A 22,556-nucleotide genomic window follows, 5' to 3' on the forward strand; every position below is an offset into this window, starting at 1 on the left:
AAAATGTGAATTGCTGCACACGTGAAAAAATTTCCAACAGGAAAATTTTTCTCAGGCCTGCAGGAAGACGTATCAAATACATGCAGGGGAATTAGCTCCCTTCTCTCCCTCTACCTTGCAGCCTTCCTTCTGCTCCAGTCCAGCAGCCTTTGATGTCCTCTCGTGCTGCACACTTACAGAAGTGCAGTGAAACTCTCCTTCATGCAAAGATCTCCTCAAATGGAGATTTTCAATATTTCCACAAACCATTTCTTCATGGCCAAGTCTTCTTGCAGGTGTAGACACACATTTAAACAGCACTGTGTAGACTGAACCCTAATTCTTAGCTTAAATTTTCTAACTAAAATGATTTTTTTTTTTTTTCTGGAAATATATGATTAGCTCTCTTTCTAGTATGGTAACACTCTGCCTTCCATTCTGGTAAGTAATATAAAAACATCATCAGAAATATAAAAAAGGGACAAATTGGCATCTCATATAGAGGGGATATTAAAAATAATAAAAAATCATGACAACTCAGGAAAATTTCGGGATATCACTTTGCATAAGGAAATGTTCTGAATATAAATCCATGCAGATATGCTCTTATATTAAATCGTCTATTTTTTTCTGTCCCCCATCCTAAATGTGCCAGAAGGAGATAAGCAACTTCCGAGGTCCAGCATGAAAGAAATGTGCTTCAGAGTCTTGCCAGAGCACAACTGAGGCAACACAGCAGAAGGTGGCTGAGGAAAGAGATTTTTTTTCCCTCTCCTACTTTCTGTCACCAAAGGGATGGAAGGACAGCAGAATGCTTGTTACGGCTTTTGTTCTGCTGACTATACATGCACACACTTTTACCTGTCTATGCAGCACTTATTTTTGTGTGGCTTTTCTGTAACCAGCCTTCCCTAAAACGATATCTGAGTTGGGACTGTGGCTCAAAACTGCTGCTCATCGGAGAGTTTGCTGAGGCAGAAATAATCTTGTTTGTTCTGGGGCATATTGAGACAAGGAGGAGGTTTTGAGTGTGTCCTGAAAGTGTTTCAACATGACGACGACTAAAAAGGTAAAATGGTATCAATTTTGGCTCAGAAGTTTAATTGTGATATGTAGCTAGAATTTAGGAGTGAGAGGCTCTGAAAGGCCATCAGTGGAAAGAAGTTGCAATGAAAAACTCAGGAGCTGATTGTTGGGTATTGGTTTCACGTAGGAAGGAGAAAAGCCCCCCAGATTGTATCAAATCTGTGTGTATACCTCACGCATATCCACATTTCATTCTATGTAAATAGAAGGAATCAGGCATAACACTGGATCAGAATGAACTCTTCTACATTTTTAGCAGGCAGGGTGTGCACTTCCTCTACTAAATTCAGGAATTAAGAAAAATCAGAAATTCCTGCCTGTATCACACTCCTGTGTGTGTTGATCAGACATCTTTGCTATTCTCAAAGCCTGTTTCAGTGTCATGCTGTTCTTACTCTTTTCAAGTTCCCTTACTTTTGAAAAAGGATCAGAAGCCATCCCACTGGTAGTTTCCCTGGCTTGACCTGCAGGTTGATTCTAGTTCTGGAAACTCCAGAGTGATTGCTATTTACACTTCTGAGCAATACTGGCACTGTCGTATAGAAAGCTAGATCAGAATTAGCCTTAGAAGCATTTTAATGAAACTTCTACATTTTAGCCATTCAAATTTAGAACAGATGAGATTTCAAACAGATTTCAGAAAGATGGCTCTGAAATGATGTTCGCAGACTGTTTACTCTTGCTGTTTCTTTTGTCCAACTGTCTTCTTCCATCTTTTCTACGATCTTGGGACAAAGTCTGTTTTTCAGCAAAACTTGATACACTGAATTGTTCAGTTAGTATTCACAGGGCAAAAGGAGAGAAGAAGTCACTGCAGGAGACTGCATTTGGCGAGGGCTCAGCCTCTGCCTCTACATGCTTAGGTAATACAAGTTAAGACCTTTAAAAACAATTGCTATATTTGTGCTGCATCTGTCATGAGCATTTTCCATGAGTTGTTAAATTACTCCCACTAAATGATTTCATGGTTAGACTATTAATAAACTTGACTAGTTCACAGTCTCACAGATACAACAGCATTTTTGGAAACTCCCAAAATACCTCAGTCTATCCTGAAAGATAATGGATTAGAAATCATCATCTGGAAGTCTTTGAGTGTGATCCATATAATATATCTGTGGAGTTTCACTCAGGAACTTTTGCACCAAGCCCCCGTAGTTTTAATTAAAATGCAGCATGTCTTTTGTCAAGGTGGTCAGTCTAGATACAGAAAAAAAAGTCTGCACAGGGCTGGCTAGTCCAGCGTATCCCTCTGTAAAGTGGTCTAGCAGACCCCTTATAAAAACAGTCTTAAAGCCCTAGCACGACACCTGGAACACATTTTCTCTAACATGTTCTGTGGAATTTCCGGCGTAACTGGGTACTCTGACCCTAGACAAAGTTTTCATTATTTGTCCTATGCATTTATATGCTTTCATAATTAAAGCTTAATGCCTATGTGGGCATATTTGCATATGGTACTCATTTCTTTTTCTTGGTGGGAATAGTCCCAGTGCATTATCTGGCACTTTGCAGGTACCTAAAAATCCCTCTAGTGCTCTTGTGCCACCTCTCTGCATTTTTACCCCCATACCCACACAATCTCATATTGTATCTTTTTTTGTATGTGCACACCTTAATTCTACCAGTCACTCATCTCTAACTGTACCTGTGCATCTGTAAGTTATGCAGTTTCTCCTTTTGCCTCGTTGTTTCAAAATAAATTAGCAGGTGCATGCTTACACTTAACTGTGTGTGCTCCACAGTATTGGAAAAGCAAAGCCATAGTAAATGGAGAAGTCTGACAGTCTTAGCTCTGGGTTTATTGTGCATGCTGATTTCTTCATTTGTCCTGCATTAACTCCTCTCACTGCAAAGTCAATATGCATAGTCAGAGAAAAAGGGTTTACAAGAAAAAAAAAAAAAAAGGTTGGTTACATTATGTGATTTATCTAATTATCTTCTCCCTGACAGAGATCTGTGAGGGATTTTCAGGGTGAAGAACATAAAACAACAGGGCATGTAAGAATTCTCCCTTAAAATACCTCTCGTTTTCCAGCAATGAGCAATGGAAAATCTTCCTTTTCTCCTTCGGTGGGTAGCTGTGAAAGTATTGTCATGCTTTATAGGACAGATGGAGCTGTGTCCTGTGAACTTGCCTGACTCCTTAAGGATTTACCCAGGCTTTTGGTTTCCACAGCATTGTATGGCAATAAGTCCCACTACGTAATGACATGCAATGTGGATGTCACATTTCCTTGTGAACCTGGTGCCTGATGTTTTCTTTGGACATCCCTTGGTTCCCATATTTTTTGGGAGAGCACACACAGTAGCTCCTTGCAGATCTGATGTCTGCACACCCTTCAGGTAAGGATATACTGCCAATTGGTTCCCATATTTTTTGGGAGAGCACACACAGTAGCTCCTTGCAGATCTGCTGTCTGCACACCCTTCAGGTAAGGATATACTGCCAATTTCATTTATTTTCCAAGCTGAAGACTCACATTTTTTGTAATGTCTCTTTCCAAGGAGATCTGTCTCCAGCTCTTCATATTCTATATTCCTTCTGAGGTGCAGTAACCTCTGTGTTATATATCAGGGTTTCCCATGGTAAGAAAACAACTGCAGAAATGTCGTAATGACGTTCTCTAGTTTAGTTCTCGGTTTCTTTCCAAAAAATTCCTAACAAACCAAAAAAGTTGCAGAAAAGTAACTTGGGCCTCCCACAAAGACAGGCAAATTTACTTCAGATGACTAAGTGCCAAATATATTATATTTTCAGAGCCTTATCCTTGAAGGTGTAGAGTGTTGCTGTGAGTCAGCAACTGCAGTGCAATCTCCTCCAAGAGGCTGCCTGAAGCTTTGCTGACTGAAAGTTCAGTACCCACAGTCTGAGACTGCTGATGTACATCCGGCTGCTTTTCCCTGGTTACTCACTCTGAGCCAAGCACACTTAGGTCAGCAAACTCTTTTCAGCTTTCCCAAGTTAACTAATACGTATGTAGTACAGTACTCTGTGGTTATGTAAAGCAATTTTTTCTTAATAAATAAGTATCAAAGAGAAACAGATGTGTTGCATTTCAAACACCACTCTTCTGACATATACGGAGATATTTAGAAACAGGAAGGTATATTTTTTAAATTATTATTATAAAATTGTTTCCTTTATAATGATTTTCTCTGTGATTTACTTTATGTGGTTCAGAATGTAAGCAGGTAAATGCAATCAGTTGCAACTCCGTTGGATATTTTGGTGATCTGACTGCTGTTTCCTCAGCGTCTCCACTCTTTGTAGTCAAATTTTATATGATTTTTTCTTGTTTCCTCCTTTTGAGCTGTTGCTATACAACACATGTTCATACACGCTGGTCACAGGATGCTGTGCTCTCACTGTGAGACTACACGACATATCCAGAGCAACTCCCCCAAATACAGAAAATAGGTGATGTAAAGTGCTGTCATTGAAAAAGTGTTTTACCACAATGATGCTTATCAGGCAAATAAACTACCTTTATCACCGTTAAGTTTTTCCCATACAGTAATAAGTATTCCACTTCATGTCTCCAGTCAAAGAAAGGAAACCTTCATAGCTAACAGAGATCAAATTCTCCCCTTCCCACCCTAAATGAGGCAGTATGTTTTCCAGCCTAAAACAGCATATGGTTCACTGTCCAGAGAAATAAAAACAAGTACTTGTCATTGAAAACTGTGCAGGATACAAATGAATCACAGCCAGAAGCACAAGGACAGAACAAGGTAGAAAAGACAATTAGAACGGCACACTTCACAGCTTTTCTAAGTGATGTATTCATTTCAAATTCAACAGTCACAAAAGCATCCCTGTGTTAGCTTTGAGCTATCTCTAGCAATTAAGCTGAGGCAGAATGGACTCATTCTGCTCTGATTGCATGCTCTGAAATCTGCTGCAAGGGGAGGAAGAAACACATTCATCTGAAGAAATAGCAGTTTGCCATAACACCTGCTAACAACAATTAAAGTTATCTTGGACACGTGTACATGATCTGCATGGAACGAAGTAGATTTACCTATTGCAGGTGCTCTGAATACACAGCATGAAGTGTCAGGCACAGCATGTGAATACAAAATAAATGTGACTTTACTATGGCTACAATGTCTGAGCTTCCCAAAATCAGGAACCCCAGAAAACCTGGGTTCCATTTATATATGTAGGTGGGAACATTCACGGAACAGATAAAGCCTTGCTGTGCTTATAAAATCTCTGCAGAATTAATGAAGAATAGGCTATGCTTGTCGCTAGAGGCATAACCAAATTTATTTCTGCAGTTTCCAGAGTACATGACCTGATTGTTTTAAAATCATTCCTCCTTCCTCCTCCTTGGACCCTCTAACCTCTCAGTATTTTACCTGGGAAATGTTTGGCACTGTGTTTGAGGAAGGGTTGGGTATGAACAGGTCACAGCTATAACAGCAACAATATAAACAGGAACAGCAGCCTCTGCTTTCTCTTGGGAGGCATAATGTAAAAACCCTCAGGTGCCACAGACCATTCACTTCAGAATTGCTCTTCAAAGTGACATAGGTGAGCATGAAGTAAGAAACATTTAAAGAACTTGTGACCTCCACACTTGTATTGCAACACACATATTTTAAAAATGTTCAGAGCATCTAAAGCAAAGCAATCTGTATATATATGATCATGTTCTGGGAGGAAAACACAACAAAGCAAAACAAAGAATGCAAAAGAATTGCTAAGCAATTCCTTTTTCAACACAGGTGTAGTGCTATATCACTGCTAATCACACAGAGGAGTGACTGCAGGAGCCTGTACTCCCAGATGTGAATTGTGTAAGATTTCAGACAATATTACACTTCCATTGCTTTTCCAGAAATCTTTTGCTTATCCTTGCCAATAATGAGAAATAGTGTTTCCCTTGAGGAAAACATATTACATAATAAAACCACTGACATTTAATCTCAGTTTTAGCATCTAATTATTATGCTGTGTCTAGCACTCCAATACTAGAAACACTGCTGCTTAAAAAAAATTGTCATTACAGGCAACAGGTAAATAACAGCACAGCTGTTTTCTTTCACAAGTATATTTAGAAACTAGGCCTTGTAATGCTATTATGGAAATTGCCACATTCACTAAGCACCTTAAAATATTAATAGGTTGTCTGCATTAAAAAACAGCTGGTTGAAATAAAGTGATCCTTGTATTCTCAGAACTGAAAACTATAAATGTTGTGGGGTAGGGGGTGGGGAATAAACCCCCCAAAAATGCACAAGAGCAAACAGATCAATTCTGACACAGTCCCTATGAAGTTATGGCATGTTAGAGAATACACATATAAGGGATAGGTCCAATGATAAATGATGTAGACAATGAGCATGCTTTTTATGTGTTTCTTGCATGGTTCTCTGCACTGGTAGGAGTTACAGGACATGAATATTAGGGAGTCTGGGTCCCTGTCAGGGATTAAATAGCTAGAAGCCAGGCAGTATCTTGCCTAGCTACTCTTCTAGCTCAAACATCAGGGCCAGATTCAGGCAGGCTCATGCCATGACTACCAGGGCAGCACTGCTACAATCATTCGATTTCTGGCCCAAAGAACACAATTCAATCATTAAAATCCAGGTTCACTGAAGTTAATGAGACAGGATTTCAATGTCACACCCTTAAGGGTATTTGGCCATGAACTCCCTTGTTCATAGTCCTCCCTGCGAAGTGAGAGCCATTGGAGTTTCCCCGATTGTCTGGTGGGATGATGCCTGGTGGGATGATGTGTGGTGGGGCACTGAGATGCTCAGGGCGGCACAAAAAGGCACTTGATTTTCTAGCCAAGCACAAGTGACAGGTACAGAGACCTCAAGAAACTTCCGTTTGTTAAAAGTGTTGATTGTCTCACATACGACAGTGCAAAACACTAAAAACGGAACATAATTTAAATTAATAAAAAATACACCACAGACACCGTATCACTAAGAAAGCCAGTAACTTTACTGATTTGTCTGCAAAATACAAATTATACCTTATTTCCAGCAGGAGAATCTTTTGAAATTTTTCCATTTTTGTTCACTACAGACAGCTGAATTAAGTCCCTTGAGATACACAGATGTGGTTTAACTTAGTTATAACATCTTGTCATCTAGTGGCGACAAAGTCCAGCTTATGCCGCTGTGAGCCTCTACTTTAATATTTGTTGCAAATGCTTGTATGCTCCCATTTACAAGCTATTTTGTTATCACCATTGTTTTATGGAAGCAGATCCCCATGAAAGAGAAGAAAAAAAAAAAAAAAGAAAAAAAAAGGATACAACAAACCATCTGAAGCAATCCAAGTATAATGCCTGCGGTAACCCAGGTCTGACATTAGTTACTCCACAAAAGACTCTGGTACTGCAATTTTTTTTTTTTTTTTTAATTTTTTTTTTTTTTTAATGAGTTACTTAACTGACCTTTTTGATTCAAACTGAGGTACGGATCAGTCTGAGGTATGAACAGGGAAGGTAAAAATGCAACACCTGATTATGAAAATAATCAAATGGATCCTTTTGATGCAGAAGGTCTGTGGCTCAAAGCTTGGATTGCTCCACATCTTTGGTTAAAATATATTAACAAAAGCCTTTTATTACATCTACAGTCTGAAGCATTCTAACAGACACCAATGTTCCATCAGTCCTTCAAGAGACCTGTAGTGGCAGGAAATTAATGCCATATAACTGACGACATCACAGCAGATGGCACAAACAGGAACAGATGAAGTATGCCATGCTTAGGCAACAGCCTTTATTGAGGTTTCAAGTGGCTTTTAAAAAATTACAAAGCATTTACCTTCAAGGCGAAGGAAAAAGGAAAACAAAACAGCTCTGTTAGGACTATAGATAAAAGAGGGTATATAGGATAACACATACAATACAAAAGGGTTGACATCCTTGAAAACAGTCTATGAGTTCTTTTATTCTTGTTTTAGCTTTACCTGAAAAAGATCTGATGACAACAGATATTTTTATATTATTCATTAAAAACTGCTAAATTCCTCTTCCAGGAAAAATATAAGCCATTTTGTTATAAAACACAACTTTTGAAAAACACTGAAATGATAAAAGCTTTACTGTGAATGGCTCAATGCGTACAATATACAGATTGTGCAGGTTGGGTATATCATATAATTGTCACCAGCAATTAAACACTAAACAACAACACCTTTTAATAGAGGTTAACTTAGCTATAACAATACTTGCAGATGTCTAGAATGCCACTTCAGGTGTTTGAACTTGCAATTAAGAATGTTGCCTAAAACATTATATAGCATGGGTTAAGGTAAAGTAAATGTTAATACTCTTTCAGGGCTCTGCCCCAAACTCCTTAAATACAAAGGAATCACACAATAAACCCAAATAAGCTTTGCAAATACAATAAATGGTAAGGTACAGATAAAGGAACAGAGAAAGGTAGACAGTTATAGTTTACAGAAAGTGACTTCACAATCAAAGTTGTGCTTCTTATCATTAGATCAGTTTGCAAATATGCATTATCCCCCACAATTTCGCCAGTACGTGTTAGTTGCCCTCAGTAGCAGGAACAAGAGGGATGACTGGCGTTAATTTTCACGTGATTCTATTCTATTTGTGTTTATATAAAAATCACTGTCAGAATTAATATACATTGCCCAGGCAATACGTTTCACGCTACTTTCCGCTTAGTTACTTGCAGTAATATATTACACTGCATCTTCCTTAAATATGTTATCTTTTCTTTTTCATGCGTTGCTGAGGCAAATCGCAAGGTAAACTATTTATATGGCTATTCTTCATATTTCAATAGACCAAATCCCCTTCCCCACTGACAAGTTTCTACTACAATACTGATAAAGTTGTATTTCTTGTTGAAATGTCAAAGTACATTTGCGATATATTTGCATATTTTTGACACACCAAAGTTTAAAATTCTCATAAGAGAATATGAGTATAGATTTATTTGAAGGTGAAGAAAGTGGTTTTGAAAAACAGTTTTGTGTTTTAAAATTAATTACGGGCCCCATTTCCCTCCCGATTTTTTTTTACATTTTTTATTTTTATTTAACATGCGTATCTTTTTCTTTTACCCTGCATATCGCTACGCGAGATATGGTGGATGCATTATTAGCACAGTATTCTGCTTAAATAGTTTCCAGATAATGCACAAGCCCCTGCGTGGCTGAAAGTGCCTGTAAGGCAGGCTTCTGTAAGTCACGGTAAGTGAAAAGCGTATGTCCTAAAGCACGCTGCAGTCTGTTAGTCATCTGCTGCTACAGGGAGGTAGACTCTACCATCGAGCAGTGTGCAGCAACTGTGTGTTTAGAAGGGAAACAGAGTGTAGATTTCCCCTAAGACAATGCTCTGTGCTGATATTTACCTGTTGCAGCATATCTGTGTCCTTCATCAGAGTCTCAAGGTACGTGATCGAGAGCTGAAACAGCTCTCAGAAAGAAGAGAATGATTACAGTCCTACTATGGCACTAACATGTTGCTCGAACACAGTTTCCCTCCAACAGAAAGGTTAAACTGAAACACGTGAACATCCCATTTTCTTCTAATAAGCAAGAGGGAAAGAGAGGAACTAAAAAAACCACAATACTTCCCTTCTGGTCAAGCTGTTTTAGTCGAAGAAACGATATGAGGCAGGAGAAAAGGCGGGCGCTGTATGCCGAAGCAAATCTTTCTAGGGCGTAAATGCATGGGCAGCGCTGTTCAGCAACGTCCCCGCTGTGAGACAACATGACTGCAGAGGTCCGAGAAAAACACAGCAGCCTGGCCGTCAGCATCAGCCACGCACTGCAAACTGGTCCTGTAATTGTCGGTCTCTCTGAAAGCTTTAAATCTGAGAGAGGGGAGTCACCTTGGCAACAGGTGGGACTGCCGAGCCAATCCCTCGCCCGCTGCTCTCCCTACTGCTCCTGGAAACATTCACCTGCGCTCAGGTAACTGGCAGCTGCGAGAGCTGTACGTCCGATTCTAACAGGCAGAATACCAGCCTCGCTTGTGAGGAAGGGCCAAGCGATGCTGCTTTGTCATTTACCCCACGGGAATCTACAAGATACGCAGGACGTGAAGTAGTAGAAGGGCCCTCAACTTGTTACAATGCACAAAACAGCATGAAAGAACTAATCAGTATATACAATGAATCGCAGTTCACTCAACTGATTGTAAAATGTTGTATTAAAATGACTTTAAGTTGTTACACCATGGGTAAATTCAAACTTTTTACAGATCAGTCTCTCAACAGCTGACTTCGATCTGTAAAATGTATGCCCAGTAAAATAAAACTGAAAGAAAATAGTTAAATGTGCAACTGCACAAATATAATTCCCCACTATTAAGATAACAAAACCTTTTGCTATTACCATAATTATTATATATATTAGAAAGCTATACACAAGCATGTTAATTTCACAGATTTTTTTTTTAAAAGATTCTTAATATTTTATATAATTAGAAATACACATTTCAAAAACAAAACTTCTGCAAAGAGAAAACAGTTATCTTGGTTAGCAAAGCATGGAGTTCTTCATGGCTTAGGGTAGTGCTTTCTATACAAAAAGTCCTCTGTTTTCTTCAGGACTGTTTAAAAGATTAGCGAAGCTATCAAGGAAAAAAGAACACATTTTGGCTTAAGGAAACTACAAAAGCCACAAATGCTTTGCAAACTCTGTCTTACTTTTTAATATGAAAATAAGCAAAATGTAATGTACATATTTTTATATTTTTTTTTTATTTAATAAGTGATGCAGACCCAGAATTTGTTAAAATTAAATATGTTAGCCCTCGAACTCAACTTTTTTTTTCTTTTTTTTTTTTCTTTTTTTTTTTTTTTACAAGTATGGTCCTCTGTAAATGCTTTGATCCTTCTTAAACTGAGTGCCATACTCCAAAGATATGCCTGCATGTTTCCAAGCATTTTCACTACATTAGGTGACCCAGTCTTTTTCTAGCATGGATTCACGGCCACCCAACTGCTGGGTCTGTCAAAACATCTGTACATTTTCTATATGTTGCATAACAGCTGCTTTCTCTCTCAGTAAAGGCCTGCCATTGCTGGCAGACGTTTTCCTTTTGTATATTTACATGTAAATAACGTTGAACCTGCAACATGACACTATCTATTGTAACATACATTTTGCAAGGGAGCACAACAGTGAGAAGAAGTTAGCCTTAAAATCTATTTTGTACAAGTGTTCTGTTGTACAGCTCAAGTGCTAAGCTTATCTCAGCATTTCTGTTTATCCTTATACTGTATCACTGAGGCAATTTAAAAGTACTTTTACAAAACAGAGTACCTGACTTTTTTTTTTGTTTGTTTTCTTTTTTCCACACACGGCACATATAATGCATATCGACCCCCCCCTCCCCCATTAAGGTATAGCACACACACACTGCAAGAAAAAAAAAAAAGAAGAAGAAAAGAAAACCTAATAGATAATAATGTTATCATGTCGCCCATCCTTCAGAGAGCCGCATGCGCTTGACAGAGGGGCTTTCCCTTTCGTCCGGCGAAGGTCTGGTGAGTCCAATGGGGGAGTGGAATTCGTTCCGGTGGTCTTCACGGTCACTCCCGTCGTAGGAACTGCTGCAGCTGCTCAAGCTGTCAACGGGAGATCTCCCCGCCTCGTGGCGCGTGTGCTGTGGGTATCTCGAGGGTGTGGTGGTACGGTCTCTAGGAGGAGAAACAGGTTCTGACTTGATGTTGAGGCTTTGAGTAGAAGGCAGGGAGAGATTTGTACTCTGAGATAAATGAGTGCTAGTGCAAGCTCTGTAGGAGGAAAGGAAACCCAGTTACAGACGGAGGAGGCATGGAGCCCCCGGAAATGCACAAACACTCACACAAAACACCAGTGTAAAGGCTCACGCAGTACCAGAGAGCACGGGGACGCTTTTCCGGGCACAATTTGGAAATACAAAGAGGCCGAAACATTGGGACAAAAACAGTTGGATTGAGTGGGGCATGCCTGAGGTTTGTGAGTAGGCCTCTCTCTCTGTCTCCTCAAGAGTCACAACAAATTTGGGAAGCTGAGCCTTTGCACTGTTGGAACCACCTGCAGGTTTCGTTATTGTTAATGCTTGTGTGTGTGTAGGCACTGTGTGAGACAGGGGAGGCATGGAGTCTTGCCGGGATCAATTCAATTACATTTGTCCCTGTTCATTTTGACATGAAACTTCAGATGTAAAACGGAAACCAAAATTTTGGCCCTGCACATTTGATCTCTTTCAGAACAGAGTTGAACTTACTGGTCCTTGGACTAACATTTATAAAATTACACAGGCTGGGTGGGATTTAGGTATGGCTTTATACTATAGCTCTATTAATTCTTAATTCAACACAGAACATTTGTGAATAAACTCCCAAAGAGAAGTTGAAGAGCTGTGGAAGATGCCAGAGGGCTGCCGTGCTTGCATGTCAGACAACCCAGCTCAGAGGATGTTCAAAATTCAAGAGAAACTGATACTCTAAAAGTATTCAGAGGCTGTATGCCTGTTCTGAGTTCATTCTCTTTCAGTGCATCTTTGTGGGCAGGTAACGGCACAAGAAATTTGAAGTAGGCAGGGTACCAGTGAGTACTTTAGTTCTATGGGAGAAAATGAGATCGCTTGCATCTGCAGAATGTTCTGTACAAAGTCGCCACCTACCGGTAAAATCTGACTTTGTTTATTATTTATTATTATTATTATATTTAAATAAAATTCAGCTATTAATGTGTGTTTCCCTCTATGTCTTATGTATTGATCCACTTCAGGGACCATCTGCTAGGCTGAAGATACAGTCTAACCCAAAGACACAATTTCAAGGTTTCTAGTAGTGAGAAATACTGAAGACAGTGGGACAACAGGACACTCAGCCTCACTGAGACTCTAAACCCAAAGGTGCAAGCAGAAAAAATACTTGGATTCAGAAGTATTTTTTTTAAACATGTAGAGGAAACAAAAAATAAGTTCAGATGCAGTCTTTTCCATTTATTGAGGTATTCCACTTTTTCTAATATCTCACTGACTGCGAGTTGAGCTTTACTTAAGCAACAGTTACTGTAACTGATGAAAGCCAAAATGTCATTTTCTTTTTTTTTGACAGATTTACAGTGGAACTATATGGCGTTATTACTAAATGATATCAGATGCTGTTTTCAGGAATCATTTCAGTGTTTAATAATGGATGGGTCTTGTTAGACAACAGAGAAAACAGGATGTTCTGCCTCCAACTGCTTTCATCTACCTTTCATTCCTATACAGACAAGTGTGTCAGCATTTGCAACGTCACACAGTATGTGAGTAATAGCCCTCACAGGAGCAAACGTAGGCAGTATTTGGCAAAGAGGACTTTTTTTTTTCTTTTTCTTTTATAACTACAAAATTAACATATTTAAGAAACTGTAAATATCAAACTTGGTTATTACACTCTAGAGAAATATTCCACTCTCTTTTTTTTTTTTCTCAAAAAAAAATGTTGAAAAGAATAGAACAAATCAAAAATACATTCCTTTTTTTTTTTTTTTTTTTTTTTTTTGTGCTTTTCATTTCCAGTGACTTTAATTTTCAGTTCCTTTGGAGATGCTAGGACTTCAGGTGGGAAAACAGGCTGCCGGTTTAGCAAGTGTGATAAGATTACATATGATTTTGGATGTCAAGCTTATAGCTAAACCTGCAAGTGCCTTAATACAGGATGGTGGATCCTGGGGATTTGATCTAGGAGTGTTTGATGTGACCAGATGATGTGTCACTTTGCAAAGCAGGGGACAGTTAAAAACCCATGCTAGTTAAAAACAGCATTAGTCAGTCAATTTTGTTCACATGGACCCTACTCATATTCTATTTTGGGACAACCCCCCCAAAAAACTAGACAGAATAGCTGTATTACCTAACAAATAGATTTAGTACTGATACAGTGCAATGCTGATTTCTTAACAGTGTTTCTGAAGTGAATGTGAGAATGCATCTTGATAGACCTTCTTTTTTAGGTTCCTTGTGCTTTCTGAGACGCATTATGTAAACACCTGGCATGAAAGCTTTTGGCAGTATTAAAAATGCTACAGGTAGGTCTGCATTTTGAGGACATTTTTTGTAAATTGAAAAAAAAGGTTTACGAAGACATTTTGGCAGGTAAGGACTATTTTTTTCTAGGTTTTAAACAGTAGAACTATTTAAGCTGTTGCTATGCATTTTTTATTTATTTTTCTTTTAAAATTCTGTCTGATTTTTTTTTTCCCTGATAAATCTGTTTTTGAAATTTTGAAATTTATTATCTTTTTGTTGTTTTTGTTGGCTGCAATCCATATATTTGGTTAAAATTTTCTGAAATGTTTTTACCAGAATCTCATGTAAACTGATACAGTCAATCGAGGGAAAGGTCAGGCAAGGGAAACCTGCTACTACACGTAGAAGTCAATGGTGAAAGAGTACGTACTTAGGTGCAGTCTTTAAGTTGTGTTCTCAGCAGAGAATGGATCTCTATTTTGAATAGAAGCTGTATTATAAATATATATAATTCTTTTTGCTAGTAATTTTTTTTATTATGTTATTTATTTATTTATTTATTTTTGGTGAGTGTATGCATGTGTGTGAATGTAGAAACAGCTTCATATAAATACGCAGTTTTGGTTCTGGCTTGTGCTATTTTCATCACGTGAAATCTGCACTAAGTTCATTGAAAAACAAACAGGTTTTGAATATGGAAAATCCACAGAGAAAATAAAGCAAATGACTTTAAAGGATTGTGTATAACTACAAGCACTCTCTAAGTGCCACACAATACGTTATTGTTGATGTAATCATCTGTTTCCTTATATTTACTGTAAGAAAACATGTAACTTTTCTCTTCCTCATTGTCCCTGTAAAGTTTAAATTTTACACAGCAGTTTCTGCTCAGATCAGCGTGAGCGCAAATGTGACATTGATTTAGCAGCCACATGGGAGAAGTGCTGGTTCCTATCCAGGTTCAACATTATACAGTGACAATTAAAGGAAGAAAGCACCTCACGTTTCTTTCCTTTTCCTTATAAACTTGTTTCTCTAAATCTGTGTACCTGGATGTAAATCTGGATATTTTTGACCTGTTCGTAATGCAACCTTCCCTCCCCTCCTCCGTTTGCCTTTCAGGTAGAAGCAAAGGGTTTGTGTTTGTTTGTTTGTTTTTATATTATTTTGTTTTTCATATTTTTTGATCAATGTAAAAGCAGAATAACGATTTCTGTGTCCAGATATTTTGATCAGCACTCGCACTTTATGGTCCACACTGTTAAAGGAAGTTTCTAAACACAGAATATTATGAAACTGAACCACTAGAGTATCTTATTTACAATGGTGGCATAATAAAAATTCTCTATCTGAAATATTTAAGGCTTTCATTCAAAACAATCAAGTTGGCAGAAATGATACATAAATTCACAAAACATAATGTCACTGCATCTAAATTTTTCAGTAAAAATGTTCTAAAGAAAATATTTAACCATCTCTATGTCTGGCAATGAGCTAATCAAAAGTAGCTCTGATAAGTAGCTTGCTGGATAAGAAATACAGAACAAATCAACAGTATAAATTTATTTGAGTAAATCTTTCATTCAGCTTGGCTGAAGTTTGGAGAAACTTCTCTTACGTAAACAATTGTTTGTATTGAAGATTCTCAAAATTAAATACTTTGACTGCATTTCTATGCCTGCACTTATATTTTAGGAAAGCCAAAATTTCAACTGCGGATGGTACTTGAGGAAGAAAAGATCCTCTCTTAAACTGAGAAATACAGAATGAGAACATTTTCTATCTAATGGACTGGTGTTTAAAGAATTTAGATTATTCATTTCAAAATTAGGAATGATGTAACCTTCTGTCTGTAACATGAGAGATGTTGCAGCAATATTCAGACAAAACCCTTAAGTTTTGGGAGGAATACATTTTGATTTTTAATAGAATTAATGTGTATTTTTTTTCCAGACATAGACCTAGTTAAAAAGCTGCAAAAGTACTATTTTGTTTTTTAATTAGAATGTTGAAGAGTCTGACTTGTTTTAATATCATAGTCACATCAAAAGAGATGTTACTCTATGTTTCTGTCCTGTTCACCAGGCTTAGTACAAGCACGGAAAGTGAACTATTCCCATCTCAGACACTTTCCCTGAGGCTCACTGGCACCGGTATGGTTGCTAATTGCAGGGTCAATGTGACAGGTTAGACCTGGGTTGTAGAGATCTTCTGCAGTTATCTGAAAGATGGTTGTGAGAGTGCTGCTGAAACAGCGGGGGACTTATATGGAGCCAGCCAACGTACCTGAGTATCCCCTATTCTATTGCTATGCACATACTTCTGCCGTGCCTTGCAGAAGTAGAGCTGGTTTTCACCTTTGTACTCCGGTGTAAAACAAAACCTGCTGGAGAACTGGGTTGTCTCTTCCAGTAACTGTTCTTTTGCAGGTCTTTACAGCCAAATGTTACCAACAAACATCTCACTGTTTCCAAATCTTTCCAACATGTGAAAGATTTCCTCAGGATATGGGTGGTCAAATCTTTCTACATTCATTTTCTCAAATGCCTGGGGGTTACTACACTTTTGTGTGTTTGTTCTTATTTTTCTGCTAACTCTAGCTTAGGCTGACATGGACTAAATATGATCTGTACAATTTCAAGTTTTTTAAATAATCCAAAAGTTGGAGAATAGGTCCTTTTGCATGTACAACTCAGTGACTAAAATAAAGTAAAGAAATGCATGTGATTTTCTGCACACATGGAAGGCTTCATCAGAACTGTCAGTGAAGCAGCTTTCATAGCTGAATTCATTTACAAATCACTGAAAGAATAATAATAAAAGTAGCGACTCAGAATGTATTCCACCAGCCACAGCCATTACACTTCGGCATTCTGTGATATGAATTAGAAACAGATGATGATGTGTGACATATCTGGAAAGGCATGTAGTTAGTTTAGGATTTAATTTATACTTTTTTTTGGTTAACCAAATATCCTTATTACATTCTTTGGTACACCACTGAAAACAATCAGCTTATTGTAAGGTTATACATTGATACCTAACATGTGAGCTTTCAATTTATTTGAGATGTTATGTCTTTAGTTGACCAGTTAACCTAAATGTTGCCCCAGAAACACTGCAACCTCAAAAAGAAAATAGAAGAAGCATAGCAGAAAGGTATTAAGACTACTTTTTCTAACACACCAACTATTTCAGTTTTATGTTTTTATTTAGAAAGTATCCACGTATGCTTATATATGTGGTGTTTCAAAAAGTCTATGCTTCTTCTAAGGCACTTGTATAGCTGTTCTTTAAAAATTCAACCTATTTGTACATGGTAAAGAAATTACAGTAAGTTATAAAATGTGGTCAGATAAATTAGAAGGCGAATTTTGAAATTTAAACCACGTTTATAGTATTAAATATTTTCAGATTATGGCAACTGTCTTGCAAAAATTACTGCACTTGTGCAATGCCTCTTTCTGGAAAGAACTTTGCTTTTCAAATGCTTGAGAATTAAATTTGTCTCATAAATATACTTTAGTTGCTTCAGTTTGTATTTTTACAATGAAAACTTGATAAATCCAAACATCTCTGTCCAAACCTTAGTATAAGCATGTAAGCATACTGGTGAATAACTACAACCTTACTCAACAGAAACTGCAGATATGAGGATTTTTGAAAATCTTACTAGTCTCATTCACTTGAATAAGCAATTAGGTTTATTTTTCAATAATGCATTAGGTAAATTCCCCGTGTGAAGTTTTAGACTTTTAAAAATATTGAAGCAGTTTAGCAGTGTGCTTCACCAATCTTGGAAGAAATGTCTCGAAATTAGCCACTAGAGGGCACGAACACCTATCCTCAACGTAGGCAAACCACCATGAGTTCTAAGGGTTTACTGATTCTTAGACCTAGTTATGTTATTTGCTTGCAGAAAACATTTCCAAAGAAACGAAACTTGAATGTCAGAACTGAGTAGAAGGGAGTACGTGAGGGAGCCTTATATAAGGCTGAGGCTTAATCTCAGGTCAAATCATTTTGTAACCCTTACTTGATTAAAAATATTTGGAAAAATTCCAAGTTTATTGTAAATGTTTGTGCTATAGTAACTGGAAATAAAAAGCATAATGGCAAAATACAACAGCACGAGGTAAGTGTTTAGTTTTGCCCTTGTTGTGAGGTAAAATGCCATTTAAAAAAATAAAGAGTAAAACATAACCACTACTGAGAAAATGTCATAGACACAGAATATTCCATTCTAGCTACCTGGCAACCTTTTCATGAAATATGTTGTACCAGTCTGGGGAAATGGAGCTCCTAGAGATAGTAAGTATGTGCTGATCTGTTGTGTTGATTTATTGCATATTTGGGACTCCTGGGGATACTGAAGACATTGTAGAACAATATAGTAGTTTAAAGAAAACACTGCTTACCCCAATTGACTGAGGGCAGACGGCGGCATGTTATGTAGGTGTTGCTGTTGCCAGCCAGTCACAGAACCAAGATGAAGAGCACTGGCTGTATTAAATCCAGAGAGAGACGATATATCTGCACTACTCAGAGAATATTCTAGATTTGAAAATAGAACAGAAAATGATTAAAAGAGAATTAAGGAGGAAGCAATTAAACAATAACTTGCACCATAATTTTCACGTGACAATTTATAAGCCTTTTTATCTTAATTACACCAATCACATCCAGTTGCAGCAGAAAAAGTAGACTCTCCTCTTCCCTCAACTCATTAAGTTGGTAGCAAATAATGCACTAATAATTATTCCATAATTTACTGGCTCTTTTTCTGGGTCTGCGAGATCCAAAGAATTCTTAGTCTTTATATAACCAACGTGACTATACATGCATTCTGACAATGTCAAAAAGTTGAAAAATATTGTAACACTTGGTTACAGTCTTTGTTGCAGAACCTGGTGCGTAGCCAGTGTCTGAACAGTGCATGTCTTCTCTAGAAGGACAGAATCTGCAGATCAACATGATCTGTATAATAGCAATGTGCAACGGGAAGTTGAGGCTCTTTTGAGGCTTCATTTCAGTCTCCCAGGTAATTACGTGACGGCCCACAGAGATGCTGACCTCTGTTTTGAAACCAGTGAAACTGCTCACTAGCACTACCCTTGTGACTTTAGGAAGGTGCACCCAACTACAGGAAATTACCTGTTGTATGAAGAGGATTGAGAAGTTTCTTTTGAGTATTTTTTTGAGAAGTTTATTTTGTGTATTTTTTTTAGCAGTTTTCTATTTGAACAACTTAGCTTTTAAATAGACATCTCTCGAGTCAGTGACAGATAGAGAGTAAGCAAATGAGGTGTAAAAGCACATCAGCTATGAATCCTTCAGCTTCTCCCAAGGAACAGAAGCTAATTCATTACCAGTGCGGCCGACACTTGTCAGCATCTCGCTCCCTCCCCCAGCCCTCGCACAGCGCTCCGATACTCACCAGTACCATATGTTGTTGAGATGGCTGATGGGTATCCTCCCATCCCTTGCCCTGGTAGAGTAGGAGTTGCTACGGAAACCACTGGAGTAGCCAATGACTGAGCAGACTGGGAGTTATTTATCCTCTGATTCTTTTAAAGTAAGTAAAATAAACATATTATTGACCGGGTTTAAGCCATCCGAGCGCATTACCTTTCTGGGTGTGCTTTGTGCATAAGAAACACAAGCCGGTACAAATTTCTGGGAATTAATCGTTTAACATGTGGCTTTTATGAACTCTGCCAACCCTATCATTTGCAAGCCTCTGAGAGACCAGCAGTCACCATAGTAACCCTTTACATCAGTATCTCCTAGGTAACTGCCCTAGAAACGGGGAAGATTGATTTTGTTGTGGGTAGAGGAACAGATCGTGTGAGAAACTGATGAAATATGTAGGCTCCATCCCCATTGTCTTCCCTTTTGTTCAGATGCAAAGGAGAGACTGGAGGCAGAGGGAGGAACCCCAAACTCGGCCCTCCTGGCTGCTGTGCTCCTTTGGGGCTGCTGAGTGGTGAACCCTCACCAGCAGATGGTGCTCTGAACACTTCGTTTTTTGCAGAAATAAAGCAAACTTACAGAGCACTGGGCGCCACAGCAGCTAACGTGTTCCGCTGTAACTCTGGGGCATTGCACATTTTGCTGCAAAACCTGCACCAGAGAGCTCTAACCCTGGAAGTCTCAGGGTAAAATGTCCAGAGAGCCATCAAAAAGTTGTAATAAGGCCGTGCCATCCTCAGCGGCACCAGGTTACATGGTAGCAAAACATCAGCACCAGGAAAGCTTTATATTGGCACGAGTAATTTGAATATGTGCAACAACTGCACCTTGTCTTCCATATTGCTGGATTTCAAAGATTATGATAACCTTTTTTGTTCATGATATAGCTATTATAATGTTTTCAGTTTGGCTTCAACCATTTCATCAATACAACATAAAAAATAACATATTTTTTTTTTTTTTTTTTTATTTTATGATTTCATTATTAGGATGAACATCACTACCACTTACCAGGAGCAGATCAACATCCTCAGACTGAGTGCATAGGAAAGGAGCATTAAAAATCAGTGAATGTAGATATTTACCAGGGTGCAGATTTTATAGCCTAGTGAATAGCTTCAACTGAGAGGGGCAGCAAATTAAATAATTTCTGAGCATAGTCTGGAAAAATAACACAGATCTCTTCTTTGTCCTTCTACCGAGATGTTTCTCTCAACTGCGAGGACAATCTATCCAGCTTGAAGAACGAGTCTTTCTCTAAGAGTTCATTAATTCTTCCACAGCCTGAGTGGCTGCAGACTGTGTAGCTATACCTGGTTTCAGGAGACCTGACCATTCACAGATTCCCTTGGAAAGTATCATTTTTAAGGACCTTGGAATAAATCATTCAATGCAGACAGCTTGTCACTGCCTTGGTCGACTTTGAGCTTTGCCTTGTAGGAGATTATTTGTTACTTAACCTCTCAGAAGCCAGCATCCCATTTGTGGGGAGTTTAGTTTGAAGTTCAAAGTTAATTTATAATGCATCAGGCTAAAGCAGCCAGCTTGGAAGTTGTTTTAATAGTGTCTGTTACATAACAGAAATATGTGTTTATAGCATCACTTAAATTTACCATCAAGATCCTTTTTTTAATCAAGCTCACTTCTAGTGTTGAAACACTCATGAAAGATTTACTTGCAACCACTAACCCACTTTTGGAAGGGAACTGCAAGATACTCACATAATACCTTCATGATTCAACCTTCTATCATAATAGCCTGCTTACATCTTGTTAATCCTGGCAGGAGGTAGAGCAGTTTGTTGCTCTGCCTTATCCTGCTTTATCTGTGTACTACCTCTCATCATTCTAAAATTTGTCTGTTGTTGCTCAGAGTGATAGAGTTCAAATTCATTTATTTGTAGTTAACCTGTCATCTGCTGAGAGTCTGCATGACTAAATATTTAAGAAAAATATAGTAGGTTAGGAGTACTTTGGATTAAATTTAGGATTATAATAAATCCAGGGAAGGCTCCCCAAACTACTAGGAAGGAGAGTGAAGAAGTTCAGACTGTGCAGGACACAGTTCCTACTTTGCAAGTCCATAGAAAAAAGGGAGGAAGTAAAAATGGCTTCATAAATGCAGTCAAAAGGATCTGCCTACATCCTCAGCTCACTGTCAAGACTTAAGGCTATCTAGATAGAAAGACAAAACGATTAAGAATGTGGAATGTTATTCTACTGATTTTGGTTGGCTTAGCAGGCCTTGAAATTCTTAAATACTTTATCTGAAGGAGATTTAAAAAAAAAAAAAAAAAAAAAAAGCTTTGAAAATGCATTACCACTGATGGCATTGTATTCTTGCTGCCAGGTGGAATAAGCACTCGGAGATCTGGTTTACGGTTGTTCATTCCCAAATTCATTGGAGGCGGAGATTTTGCTTGCATATTCTTGTTCAAGTTGCCAGGTGAGACCAGCAGACCTGGTGAGTTGCGGGGGTTGCCATACCCATTTCCTGTTAAGAAAGAAAAAGAAAAAACAGGAAAAAAAAAAAGAGAGAAGGATTGTAAGCACAATGGTATTTCTTAAGATCGAACATTAAAACTTTCATATACAACAAGTCAAGGTAAATGCTAGTGTTGTATAATGTGTCTTTATAAAAAAGACATGTTATAAAGTATGACACATGCCATGTTTGGAACAACTGCTCTTAAAACACTTTCTGTCATGGTAGCTGACATCTTGGTGATGTGCCGAGGTCAATGTGATTACATGACTCTGTTTACCATTGTATAGTACATAGCACGATATACCATGCACTCAGAACAGAAAAGATCTTATTTGTTCCTTACAAAAGAGTCAGAAAAAGTTGGCTTAAAAAAAACCTTCAAAGCTGTGTAGTGTTTTCTTGACAACTACGGAAGGTTCTGCCATGCCTGACTCAGCCCTTTCCAGTTTATGATTTTGTTTTGTTTTTAAACAAAGGATGAGTATAGTGAGGCTATAATTTCCAGAAAAGGCAGGGGTAGGACTAGGAAGATTCTTAAATGTTTTTGCACTCTCTCACCACAGTTTT

General features: G+C 38.1%; 1 protein-coding gene across 9 annotated transcripts in view; it reads right to left on the bottom strand.

Moving 5' to 3' along the window:
- Positions 1-7,005: 7,005 nt before the first annotated feature.
- MEF2C (myocyte enhancer factor 2C) overlaps positions 7,006-22,556 on the bottom strand; it is a 139,957-nt gene continuing 124,406 nt past the window's right edge. For 7 of the 9 annotated variants that reach the window (XM_084304864.1, XM_084304867.1, XM_084304871.1 and 4 more), the window contains 4 exons: positions 21,823-21,995; positions 19,468-19,597; positions 18,449-18,584; positions 7,006-11,817 (listed from right to left, as the gene is read on the bottom strand). In XM_084304864.1, coding sequence (XP_084160990.1) covers positions 11,496-11,817; positions 18,449-18,584; positions 19,468-19,597; positions 21,823-21,995 — 761 coding nt within the window. In that variant the 3' untranslated portion in view covers positions 7,006-11,495. The remainder of the gene's footprint in view (positions 11,818-18,448; positions 18,585-19,467; positions 19,598-21,822; positions 21,996-22,556) is intronic. The other 2 variants (XM_084304870.1, XM_084304869.1) reach the window with 1 other exon arrangement.

This window comes from Netta rufina (assembly GCF_964035555.1).
Source record: "Netta rufina genome assembly, chromosome: Z".
NCBI classification, from domain to species: Eukaryota; Metazoa; Chordata; class Aves; order Anseriformes; family Anatidae; genus Netta; species Netta rufina.